This window comes from Micropterus salmoides, unplaced genomic scaffold (genome assembly GCF_014851395.1).
Source record: "Micropterus salmoides isolate LMB-PRFRI ecotype aquatic unplaced genomic scaffold, ASM1485139v1 Ms_hic_scaffold_17, whole genome shotgun sequence".
Taxonomy (NCBI): domain Eukaryota; kingdom Metazoa; phylum Chordata; class Actinopteri; order Centrarchiformes; family Centrarchidae; genus Micropterus; species Micropterus salmoides.
The window spans coordinates 18,437,009-18,450,989 of NW_024040817.1; the positions used below are offsets into that span (position 1 = coordinate 18,437,009).

General features: G+C 40.7%; 1 protein-coding gene across 2 annotated transcripts in view; it reads left to right on the forward strand.

The window, feature by feature from the left end:
* Positions 1-13,981, forward strand: part of cap2 (cyclase associated actin cytoskeleton regulatory protein 2) — a 26,585-nt gene continuing 12,604 nt past the window's right edge. Inside the window, exons 1-4 of one of the 2 annotated variants that reach the window (XM_038724612.1) lie at positions 1-338; positions 6,283-6,410; positions 6,551-6,651; positions 8,424-8,501. In XM_038724612.1, the coding sequence (XP_038580540.1) occupies positions 6,293-6,410; positions 6,551-6,651; positions 8,424-8,501 (297 nt within the window). In that variant the 5' untranslated portion in view covers positions 1-338; positions 6,283-6,292. Of the gene's footprint in view, positions 339-6,282; positions 6,445-6,550; positions 6,652-8,423; positions 8,502-13,981 lie in introns of those variants that run through there. The other variant, XM_038724613.1, reaches the window with a different exon arrangement.

Below are 13,981 nucleotides of genomic sequence, written 5' to 3' on the forward strand. Positions count from 1 at the left end.
TGGTCCGTTCCCTCAGGACAGACGCGACTTGCAGACATTGCCACAGCCTCAAACGGTCGCCTATTTATAGCAGGACTCTCTGGCTGCCATGTTGCTGCCTGCCTCGTCCGCCCCAGAGGAGATACTGCGGCTCTGAGTCACGGTCCTGGATCTGCGCGCTGTGTGGCTCTCAAGTTCACCGTGTTGCTTAATTAGGACATCCCGGAAGAGTATCTGTCCTGTGCGCAGAGTGACGGTGCAGGGAGGCAGGAGGGGGACCCTGCGCAGCAGCACACAGCCACGAGCCCGTCCTCAACAAAATATCGGGAGAGAAATTTACCGCGGATCAGAGGAGTAAGGTAAGTTGTTTCTACACCGACGAGCTTCTAACTAAATATCAAGTTTGGGGTAGAGGGGATAATGTCCTGCAGTGGGGGTGCGCGACAGAGATGCGTCTCTGCAGAAATGTCCAAACAGAGACATCTTCACCTGCTTCCTGTGCGCCATGGTTTCTTAAATTTAGCATGAATGTGTCGCAACACCGTAGCCTACTCCCTACTATTTTCTTTGATCTCGTTTGTCTTTTGAGTAACGGTGATATTGTGGCGCGGGCCATGAAGCATCAGATTTGAGGGGCGGTGAAAGTGCCAGCGCCATGTCATGTTTTATTATGATGCCTGGTCATACTTGGCCTGTGAGCGCCTGTGTGATGAGCCCCTGTAATCACACAATGTGAGTTTCAAACAGCATCTTAGCCCATAGATTATATGCTGTAGATTTTCTGAGTTAAGTCCATTTTAGTTGACCAAACACTCTCACCTCAGGGTCCATTTAGTAGCTTTTGGAGCTTTCAATTGTATCACATTTCCTACATGTTTAGAGTTAAATGTTACCTCAACTCTTACTCTGGAACTCTTTTAATTTAGGCTAAAAACCAACATGGACAGGAAAACTGATGGTATTGAAGAATAGCCAATTAAATGGACCATTGATTTCCTAATTACATAATCAACTGCCTCTAATAAGCTCTCTTTATAACCACATTCACACCTGTTTCTAGCCTAAAGTCTTATTCAAATGCTTGATCTTAATCAATAGGCCCATTTTACATTGACTTCATGGAGTTTGTTTATTGACTATTAACTATTTTTGGCTCTATTTAGTATCTCATCTGGCTATCTATCTTACTAAAATTTAAAAATCATGAAGCCTACTCAATTATATTGAATAAACTACAAATTTAGTTTTTTAGTTATTTTTGATGACAGAAAGCAGTTTTTCTTTCATTAACAGCATACTGACAGTATCAGCTTCCTGTTTTGCTATACTGATAAAAACACTAATTTACTGGATTTATTTACAAAGATTTACTACATCGTTAATCTCCACAAGGTACAGTACAGGGCAGGATTAGAATATCGTACAGTAGACCCATAGCAGCAAACAGCAGGCTGCGGCCCAATATAGCCCCAAAGATCAGATACCAGGCCGCTGGGTTCAGGAGACAGGGTTGGGGTGAAGTCAGAAATATCGTTCCTCTCCAGGAACATGTGCGCTTTCTCAGCTGTTGGTTGGGGTCTTTACGAAGCAAAACTGCCGCCCAACTGTCTGCAGGACCAGAGGGAGGAATTTGTTCATTTACTGGGAGCTAAAGTCCATCAGTGTCTACTTAATTCAACTGCTGAAAATTATTAAGAGATGAATCAGAATCAGAAATACTTTGTGAGTTCCAGTGACTGCAACACTTGTGCCATTGATGGTTTGAACCCCCTCTGGCTGTGTCCCATTCACATTCTGTGGTGGGCTTATTAAGAGTGTCACAGGCCATGTCTTTGCATTGCCATGGAGAATTTGGCTGGTTGACAATATAATCAATGCAGACGCAGGCTGTTTCTGTTTTATGGTTGTTAAACAAGGTTTGACATTATTATTGAGCAAGACAGTGACCTGAGCAAATATCCTTTGTCCTCTATTTAATGTATAGAATTTAAAGCCGCAACCATATGGCAACAAATGATTATTTACACTATCGTATAATCTACTGATTGTTTTCTCCATCAATCAATTCACCATTTTGTCTATAAAACATCAGAAAATTTAAATTTATTAGAGTCTGAGGCTACATCCACACTACTACGTTTTTGTTTTAAAATGCAGAACTTTTGCTGCGTTTGCACCTCCCATCTAGACTGAAATAGCGACTCCAAACGGAAGACCTAAAACGGAGAAGTTTGAAAACACTGCTGTCCCCGTTTTTGTTTTAAAACTCCGGGATAGTGTATTAGTGTGGACAGGTGAAAACAGAGGACTTTTAAAACGATGACACGGATGCTCACATCTGGCTTCCTGATTGTGTCTTATAAGTCATGCACTGCAATGAAACAATGCTACTAACTTTTTGTTTTGGTTTTTTATTAAAATATTTTGAACTTTATACTTCCATGTTACTGCATCAATAGTTCCACCTTATTGTCAGTCCATGCAAAAAAATCTTTGGTGTGGTTCTTTCTGTAGTTACTTTCTTAAAAAAGTAGTGTTGATGTAGCCTGATGTCTTTAAAGAGGAATTTACCACCCACTGAAATTCCGCTGTTTTTGCTAAACTGTCTGTGGTTTAATCTCTCACCTTGCCTCAGTGATGTACAGGTGTACTCAAAGGTGCAACAGAGCACATTTCCGATCACACATATCCGTGATGCTGATTGTGGTCAGAGGTGAAACAGGCTTTAAACCAAGAGGGCAATAAAATACTGCTTTTCAGCCAAGCTATTCTGTTGACTATAGGTAATGTAAGACAAGGAAAAGTAGCAAATCCTCACATTTGTTGAAACTTTTGCTTAAAAAATTACAAAATTACAAATGATGAATTGATTATTGCAGATTACTTATCTAATGATCAGCTAATTGATTGATCGACTAGGTGTTTCAGCTCTGATCAAATTACAATTTCAAGGAATACAGCTTTATCTGAGCCATCATCTAAGTATAGGGCACAATTTATTATAAAGGCTTTATACGTTGAAACTAATAGCTTTAAAATGTTAAAAAATCACTTACTACTGTTTTATACAACGTGTCGTCATACCTCAACAACAAAATAGGTTGATTGTTACATGCCCCAAAATGACATATAAGACCGTTCCCAAAACAGACACGTGAGCGGTTCCCATACTAGTCCAACGACAGTCAAACAATTGTACTTTTGGTTATGTTTTGGCAACAAAATCATTTAGTTAGGTTCAGGAAAAGATTGTGGTTAGGATTAAAATATGTACATTACATAAATCATGTGACATAACTAATCTTCAAAATGTTATTTAACTTAAAACATGTCACCTTTGTCTTTCTTCCATATGGGACTCGAATCTCAATCTCCAGAGTGAAAGTCCTGAGTTTACTTGACTCATCCATCCCACCACTCTCCTTACACTTGCTCTATACTATGTCATCGGACTTCCTCTGCCACTAAAGGTAGCGTCCAAACAAAAAAATTCATCAAATTAAGCCATCCAGTCTGCTGTTATAATTCTGTAGTCTATATTTTCATAGGTCGTTAATAAAGACTGGAAACAAGGCAAGTGTTATGCTCAAAAAGAATTAACAACCAGCCAAATATGGCTTTCGAAACCTGGCAACCCAAAGGTTGACCAAACATTTGACTTGTAATAATTTTTATACATACAATATTATAACAATAATAATCGTATTTATAGCATTTTGTTTCTTTTTTTCTGCTAGAACAGCCAATCACATGACAGCCACTCAATGCATTTAGGTATGTAGACGTGGTCGAGACAACCTGCTGAAGTTCAAACCAAACATCAGAATGAGGAAGAAAGGGGCATTAAGTGACTCCACAACCATAGGGTTTACAGAGAATGGTCTGAAAAAGAGAAAATATCCAGTGAGCAGCAGTTTTGTGGAATGAAAATGCCTTGTTGATGTCAGAGGTTAGAGGAGAATGGGCAGACTACTTCGAGATTACAGAAAGGCAACGGTATCTCAAATAACCACTCTTTACAACCAAGGTATGCAGAATAACATCTCTGAACGCAAAACTCATTGAACCTTGAAGCAGATGGGCTACAGCAGCAGAAGACCACAACGAGCGCCCTACTGTCAGCTAAGAACTGGAAAATGAGGCTACAATTCGCACAGGCTTACCAAAATTGGACAATATAAGATTGGAAAAACCTTGCCCGTTCTGATGAGTCTCGATTTCAGATGCAACATTCAGATGGTAGAGTCAGAATTTGGCGTAAACAACATGAACGCATGGATCCATCCTGCCCCATATCATTGTACTCCAATGGCCTCCACAGTCACCAGATCTCAATCCAATAGAGATGTGGTGGAACGGGAGATTCAAAACATGGATGTGCAGCCGACAAATCTGCAGCAACTGTGTGATGCTATCATGTCAATATGGACCAAAGTCTCTGAGGAATGTCACCAAGACCTTGTTGAAAGTATGCCAAGAAAAATTAAGGCAGTTCTGAAGGCAAAAGGGGGTACAAGCTGCTACTGGCGAGGTGTCCCTAATAAAGTGGCCAGTGAGGGTATATATGTGTGTATATATACACACATATATATCAAAGTAAATTATTTATCATTATACAATGCAAGGTTGTACAACAAAATGAAAGTTTGTAATCCCTTCATGATACACACATAAAACATAACAGATAATTAAATTTATATATATACGTCTGGAAACACTTGTGTAGTGCATTTTATGAATTTGCGTCTGAGAGAATGTGAACAGCATTAAGATGGTGATGATAAAAAAAATAAAAATAAAAAATGATGGTGATGATAATATGGCATGACACCGAAATAAAAAATAGCTATACATCTTGTATAAGAAAACCAGAAAGCTGAATATCAGTAAGAAGACATTGGCATTGCTGCACCACATGTGACTTGTTGCACATAACCAACCTACATTGAGCTCTCCATGTTTCGGGTCTTGCCTAAGAGCTGTTGTGACCCAGAGAGCAGAAATAGCAGCTGAGTCCTGCGACAGGCATCTGCCAGAGAGAGATGAATTGATGACGCCCATCAGGACATGTTTGCTGCTCACAGCACATAATTACCAAACATGATTTATAAAGATTACAGACAGGGAACACATTCCAATCTACGTAGCTGCCATATTAATGCGGAGCCTCCTGGAGTTTTTTATAGATCATTTGTCAAACAAATAAAACAGATTATAACTCACACCATTTGATTGTGTCTTGGACATAATGGTCGTGTGCGTGTTACCTAGCTGTAGTTTACGTAAACATGCAGTGGGTTGCTGGGTAAAATTTCCGCTCTGTTGACTAATAAATATTGGGAACAGGCCTGCATTGCCTCATGGTGATGTATATGGCTCTTCAGTGTTAGAGATACAATTTGGTCTGTGTTGCTATCTCCAATGTGTTTCGGTGGCATTTGATTACAGCATGAGATTTGTTTACCTCTTAGCCGGAAGCTAACCTTGTCAAATCTGTCTGCATTATCAAGAGTGTCTCATCTCTTTGTTTGTGAGTTGTTCCCATCATGAGGAAATCTTAGAAGGAGTTACTCTGATACAACAACTCGTGGATTGTAGGCCTGAACTAGTACTATTTCTGTAACAAAATGCCTTACCTTGGAAATTTATGGTGTTCAACATTAAATAAACACATAATCATATGTAATTCAAGGAAATTAGCCAAATAATGTAAGCATGACCTGGTGAAATCAGCTCATTATTCCGAACTATTATGTAGTCATTTTTATTAAGAAAAATCAAAATGTCCTTTTTGCAATTTCCATTTTTATTTCTTCACTTTGGGTCTCAATAGGCCGAAACAGGAAACACTTCTTTCTATTGTCTGTGTCTGAAGATACTTTATATTTCATCTTTCTTTCATTTTTTTTTGCACTAAATTCTCTGACTTTCCTCTCAGCCTGGCTCCAGTCTCTGTCCCTCCTTAATCCAATTGTACGATATGTTCAGGAGGTTGTGGCTGTGGCAGAGGGCCAGACAGCTAAAACAGAGACGGTGTTCAGAAACCCCCGCTGCATTGGCTACATTTAGTTTTTCATGGGCCAGCTTTTTGAAAACAGGGAGCAGCAGGGTGGGAAAGTTGAATAGCGACTCTGCTGAGGATCCAGTACTCATCTCTCACCTCCCTGTTGAGAGGGGAAAACAAACATTTTCTTCTTGGATCAATAAACTAAAACAGCACACTGTATCACAAAATGAATCATCAGCCTAAGATTAGAAAGGACAAAGCGCAGTTTAAGAAACAATTCCCCCTTTTGTCTCTAGGTTTGTCGCCATGGAAGGTTTAATGGAGCGGCTGGAGCGGGCTGTGACTCGCCTGGAGAAGATGTCCATCATCATGCAGGCCTCCAACGGCATGGCTAACGGGGATTGTGTCAACGGCATCGATGGAGGCAAGTCTGTGCTTCAATAAGACTCAGCTCGGAGGTTTGGGAGACAGAGCAAAACAGCATTATTCATAAGTTAAATAGTCACTAGGTACATTTAAGTTAAAGCTCAACATGAGAGCAGTGATTTTTCCCTGTGTTTAAAGGTTTGTCTCAGTGTGTCGAGGCCTTTGACGTCATACTGAAAGGTCCAGTCTTAGACTACCTGAACAACAGCCAAGCCATAGGAAACGAGGTGGAGAAACATGTAAGTTGTGTTTGGTTCGTTCACTAAAATGTCTCTAAGCAGTGACTGATTCGGCCACTTTTTTGCCCTGGGTTTTGCCTTTCAACACGACATCCCTGGCCAGCCTAAAGAGGAAGCTGGCAGTACTACTCAGGCATGAAAATCTGCTTTTATTTACAGATTATTCTCCCAAAATGACACAAATTCAGTTAATGCAGTAAAGGACAGCACTCTTTGTACTTAAAAGAGAAATTTAACATTTATTTTACTATTTCTTTGGTATTTTCTATTTTGATAGATGAATGTAAAAACATGTAGGAAACAGCATTTATATACTTAAACAACTTCTAATTTCACTTCTGAAACTAAATATACACCCTTGATACACACTCTCCCCACATATTCATAGTATGCAGTCTCAGCACTCCACACAAATGTTGGGTGACGATGAAACCTCAGACAAACATCTGCCCATGCACACACTCGTGCACGTTCTGCAGCAGACAGATGTCTCCACAGCTGCTGTCCTATGAATCTGTTGTTACAGATTACAGTTGGCAAAAGCAACTATTAATCATCTTTCAAAGTGGCACTACACAACAAGTTCAGTTTTCATCATGAGGAGTAATAAAAAAAAAACATTTCTCCTAAAAGTTCCCCAGCTTAATGGAAGTCTGATGCTAATTGCTGGAGCTCAATTTAACTCTAATAACTCAACTGGACATTATTGTAATGATAGGTCTTCCATCCTACTTGATTAAACCATCCTCACAGTTGCTAAATAACTTGAAATTCTATGTGTGTTTTGTATGAAAGTAGATGGAATAAAAGCTCTTCAGAAAGAGCTGAGCTCCACTCTAAAGGGAGCACAGATGGATACCAGTGGAGCAACTATTACCGTCTCTCTGTGCCAACCTTTATTTGATTAGACATACACTTATAAACAAACAGGGATTGTCCTGCTTTAGTTTTCACTAAAAAATGCACAGCTCTGGAAAGCTGAAGGATGTTGATGTGTGTGTGTCTATGGGAGGTCTATGGCCCAAAAGTAGATATCAGTGAGGTGTACTCGTGTGTGCATGTAACTGAAAAGGTTTCCTGTCCTCTATAAAGCCATGGATGGGAGTATGATTGAACTTTCAAATCTGTTAGTTGAGTACTTTTTATTTTCTGGTATTGACCTGTACTCCCACTAGGACTGTAAGTGTGCTTTATGGTACGCCAGTTGGCAATAATAGCTGTGTCATGTCCAAAACAACAAGACGTGCTCCAAAACAGAAGAGTAAAGGCAGGCAGAGGGAAATTACAGCAAAAATGTAAGAAAAAGATTGCTTGTATTTCTTCCTCTGGAGCTTTAGAAGAAGACCTCTATCTCTGTGTGCCATCACTGAATGGGGTGAAAAGGAGGGAGAGTGCGAGCAAGAGATTGCAGAGCTCCTTTTATGGACAAAGCCTCCCTGGTGGTTCCCTTGGCCCTCAACTGGAGGTCTCAAACACACACAGGACACAGCTGGCTGGGACTTACCCAAACTCTGTTTGTGTGTGTGTGTGTGTGTGTGTGTGTGTGTGTGTGTGTGTGTGTGTGTGTGTGTGTGTGTGTGCTTTCCTTTTTATGTCTATGACAGACTGCCGTGATTTTCATGGGCGTGAGAGAACACAGTAAAGCGTAAACAAATGAGAATCAAAGAATGTCAGGCAAATATTTTTTCAGGGCACTGTAACATTGTCTATATTCGGTATACACAATATAGTAATTTGCTGCTGATCTGACTTTGATTTTTTGTGATCGACAGGCAGAGATGGTGAACGACGCCCTGCAGACTCAGAGAGCTTTGCTCAAAATGGCTGCCACGCACCAGGAGCCTGCACAGGTATAACATACTGAAACCTACTGATGGTGTGACCGCTGCTGTGGTCACTGTTGACCTACTATATAAGACTGATTACTTAACTATCTGTCAGGTGTATTGCAACACAAGGAGTAAATGGATTAGTGGTTAGGGTTTGCCTGAGAACGACCTGTATTTCATCTAAAGGTCACTGATAGAATTAAAGGAAGCTGTGAGTCCAGTGTGCAGTTATTCCTTGTATTGCAATTATATTAATTCTTTGATATCCAGCAGGTATACCACTGCACACAACTTCTCTAACTTTTTCTGACAGGTATGTTCTCAAAAAAATGTTGACCTTTGATTACATCAAATTTTTAAAAAGTGAGTGAATAAATACAAACTATTTCTAAATTACTTATATTAAACCTTCAATGTCAGTGTTTTTTTCTTAATTAACAAAACTCAAATATTTCACATTTAGGAACAAAAACTCATTTTGAAACCACTACTGACACTTTCCCTTTATAATCTGAGACATGAGCTAGAATGTAAAACTATAAGGTTTGAGGTACCCTGGAAATCTAAGGCTGATCATAAACCCCAATGTCACTGGTTCAAATCTGGCTGTGGACCTTTGTTGCATCTCATTCTCCATCTCTCTCTCCTCATTTCATGTTGACTGATTGATAAAGATACAAAAAAAGTCCCCTAAAACAACAGTTAATGTTATTTAATGGTTAATTATTAGCAACAGACATCATGAGTGCCAGCCATCACATCACATTTACAGTTTAGGTAACATTGCTTGTCCCATTGCCATTGTTGTTGTTTACAGTATTCTCTATGTTGGTTTTAGTTGGCATCAGATGTTTGACATTTAACAGCAGCTGGACATAGGAATGAAGTGTATCTCAGTCCTGGGTGTCAGTCTGTGTCCTCCCCTCCTGTGTTCCCCAGCATGGAGGGCTGTTCACAGAGGGATTACTCTGCTCTTTGACTAAGAAAAACGCTAATACAACACATTCCCAACATGTTCACGTATAGAGAAAGGGGGGTGGGAGAGAAAGCTGTGTGTGTGTGTGTGTGTGTGAGAGAGAGAGAGAGAGCTGATATGATATCATCCCATTGGCCTTCTGTTTGTGTTGTGTGTGTGTGTGTGTATGCAGGATGCGCAGAGCCCACCAGGAAGTGATTACTCCCTATCTGTCAGGTCATTGGTTAGGAGGCGGTGAAACGAGCTCGGTGAAACGAGTTCAGTGATTGTCAGAAATACAAACAAGGAAAGAGTGAGGGTTTTTACAGAGAGAGAGGGACAGACCCATTAGAGGGGTGGGGTGACAGCAGAGAGAGATATGGGGGAAGAGGTGGTCAAATTCGGCCAAATGGGCAAACCCAAAACAAAAAAGGGACAAAAACCTTCATGAGCTCCCTTTAAGTCTTGTCCCCTTATGTAACATGTAATTGTCATAATTATTTGTTTTTCTGTCAATTTTCTAAACAAACTTAGTATGCAGTCGAACTGTAGACTTGAGATTTGAAACTCAGAATGAAGTCACAAAAATGAGGACTTTAGACTTAACTTGGACTGCTGACCCTGACTTGACTTAAGACTTAAGAATGCAACAACATTCAATTCCTTTTGAAGATTTTATCTTGTTATGTCCTGGAACAGTAAAAAATTATTAACGAAGTGCCAGATTAATTAATTAATATTGCATTAGCGAAAAACCCCTCTACTAACAGGTTTAAAAGCAAAATGTTTAGATGTCATGTGATTTTAATGGTCAGCTTTCAGATTTTTCAGCAATTCAAGCTGAAAAACTTGTAGCTCGACTGCTTCACTAACTTGGCTTGAGACATGACCCAAAAGACGTAAAATGACTCTCGTATCAGATAATTACAACCATACTGCTTAGTAAAATTTGACAATCTCATAATTTTAAGATAAAAGAGCTATCAATTTAATTGCATTCATAGCATCATATCCCAAAAGTCTTATGCTGAAGGTAGCAATGGGGGAAGATTTAGGACTTGTGAGCCTTTATACCATTAGACAACTCAAGATGGTTGTATGAATGCAGAGTTGGTCACGGGAGAGTTGAATGACAACATAGCAAGATATCCCTTAAATGTTCATTTAATTAAGATGAACGACAGATATTGGTGGACATGTTTACTTGAGTTTTTAGGCATTAGTCCCAGTAGCAACGTCATAGCCTCATGGGAGCTATAGCTGTTGAATGCTTACAAAATATTATCTTATATAATAATTATCTTAAATGGGATCTAAAATGGGATAATCTGGGATTCACATATTTCCTTTGACACTACAGTTGTAGTAATTTACCTTTAGAATAAGGATGTAAAATCACAGTCATGTTTAAGAAACTCTCCATGAGAAAATCCATTGTGAAGCTGAGGCTTGAGGAACTGAGACCACTGTAGCTTCACAAGGTAGGGACATCAGTTCTCTGTACACCGTCAACATGACCGCTAAACCCTTCAGTGCTCACACACACACACACACACACACACACACACACTGACTTCCCGCAAACCACCAAAAACCCTCCCCTAAAGACCTTCACAAACACACACACATCTGTAGACCTCATCCATTCATGTCTATATCTTTAGTCCTCAATACAGATCAGGCAGAGGAAGAAAAGTGTGTGTGACTCTGGCCTGTGCCCCTCAACGCCACACACACACACACTCACACAGCTTACAAACTTCTGGCCTTTCTCTGCGGCGCAGCTCTGTTGTGCTGTCTGACTTTTTATGGGCATGTTCTATATTTGAGCCTCTTGTCAGTGTGTGCAAGAGAGAGAGAAAGAGAGAGAGAGAAAGTGTGAGAGCAAAATAAAGTAAGCCTCTCTCTCATGTGACCTGAAGTTGGCCTGTTAACTTGATGTGTGTGTGAGCGTGTCTGTGTCTCCGTTCACACACACACACACACACACACACACACACAGACTTTCACAACCCAGCTGGTCTCCCATTGTCGCCCTCCACTCTACCTTTGATCCATTGCTTGTATAGGAAGTCAAGGCTTGGACGCTGAGCTATTGTAACACACTGAGCATATTCGCTGCCCATCAAATAATGTGAGCAGACGTTTTTGATCCTTTTGTCGGCTCATTCTCTATCTGTTTGTCTACAGTCACATATACAGTCTAATCCATGTAGTCATATGTACATTTGCATTTAGAATCACTTTGCTGATTCAAATTGTTTTGTTCAGCTCAGTTCAGAGATTGACTATGTAGTTCAAACAGTAAGCAATCACATATCATAACACAATGACTTTAAGGTGCTGCTTTAGTTCAGATTCTTGTTAAGTTTTACTGAAAAGATTAATACCCCTCTCATACTTGTACAGCAATCATGAAGCTGCCTCCAGTCTTTCTGCTAAGCTAACTGGGTGCTAGCACTAGCTTCATGAAGCCAGTTCTGACCAGAGGTTAACTAGTTTGCTCCCCAGCGATGAAACACTTCATTGTTTTTTCTGTGTACAATTAATATGAAGTTACAACTATCAAACAATTAGCTTAACTTAGCATAAAGACTGGAAGCAGGGGGAACAGCTAGCATGTCTCTGTTCAAAAGTTGGCTGTATTCTAGCTTGTAACCCCCAATAAAACCACAACCACGTCTTTTTATTCTTCAGTTTTTGTAAACAAACGAGATATATAATGAGCTTTAGAGGTGCAGGAAGGTGGATTTTGTTACATCGTACAGAACCAGGCTAGACGTTCCCCCTTTTTCCAGTCTTTATGCTACGCTCCTGACCTACAGGCAGAAATTAAAATCTGCTAATCTTGTGTTCAAGACTGCAGCTTTGACTATACTGATTGGAGTATTTTTGAGGATGCAGCCACAGACCTGGACAAAGTCACTGACACTGTGACATCTTATATCACTTTTTGTGAGGACTTGTGTGTGCCGACTAAAACCCTCTGCAGAAACAAGAACTACAAACCCTGGTTTACAGTAAAACTCAGGCAGCTTCGTCAGACCAATAAGGAGGCCTACAGAAGTGAAGACAGAATCCTGTATAACCAGGCCAGAAACATGCTAACAAAAGAGGTCAAAGCAGCAAATAGGAGCGAAGCTGGGAAACAGGTTTTCAACCAACAATCCCGCATCAGTGTGGAAAGGCCTGCAGGTCATCACCTATTACAGGATACCATACCCCCACACATTGGAGAGCCACCAACTGGCTGACAGCCTGAATGTGTTTTACTGTAGGTTTGAAAAGCCCGCAGACACACCCCTTACCCCTACCTCTCCTGCTCTAACATCAGGATTAAATTATTACAGGCCTGTTGCCCTGAAATCTGTAGTCTTGAAGTCCTTTGAAAGAGTGGTGTTGGCCCACCTGAAGGACATTACAGGCCCCTTGCAGTTTGCCTGCAGGGCTAACAGGTCAGTGGATGATGCAGTCAAAATGGGACTGCACTCCATCCTACAACACCTTGACTCTCCAGGGACATTTGCAAGGATCCTGTTCATGGACTTCTGCTCAGCATTCGGCACCATCATCCCGGACATCCTCCACATCAAACTCACCCAGCTCGCTGCCTCCACCTGTCAGTGGATCACAAACGTCCTGACCGACGGGAGGCAGTAGGTGACAGTCAGCACTGGCCCCCCAGGGGTGTGTACTCTCCCCACTGTTCTTCTCTCAAGAGACCCGTCTGCCATACTCCTGAAGTTTGCAGATGACACAACAATCATCAGCCCCATCCCGGACAGTGATGAGTCTGCATTCAGACGGGTGGTTGATCAGCTGTCTCTCTGGTGTGGTCACAACAACCTGGAGCCTAACACACTTAAAACTGTGGAGATGATCGTGGTCTTTAGGAGGATCTGATCACTCTGATGAACAGTTGACTCCCGACTCACAAGTGTCAGGAACAATCCCTGTGCTATAACCCTGTGACTCTGACTCTAACATCGGCCTGTATACTGTTTACTATTTATTAATCATTGTGGTAATTCAGTAGCTATATACTGTATCATATCCACCTACCTCATGTACATAGTAACATCTGCTCAAAAATATTTAATTATTCCAGCATCTTTGCACTCTGCTCCATTACACCATTGTCTTGTCAAATGTTGAAAAATGTTGTTTTATTTGTGTTTGTGTGTATGTGTGTACTGTACACTGTAGTTTGTGTCTGTTTGTGCTGTTTGTTTATGCTTGTTCTGTGTATGTACACTGAGAGCAATGTAAGACCTGCACCAAATTCCTCATACACTCGTACATACACGTACAAATACCTGTCCCTTACAAGTGATTCAGATTCTGATTATGCTAAGCTAACTGGCTGCTGGCTGTAGCTTAATATTTAACATACAGACATGAGAGTGGAATCAATCTTCTCATCTATCTCTCAACAGGAAAACAACTAAGCATATTTCCCACAGTGTGGAAGGCTGATCTGACAATACCAACATCATTCACCAGTGGTCTGAGTGCTCCTACTTGCGAGGAACAGCAGGAGAAAACA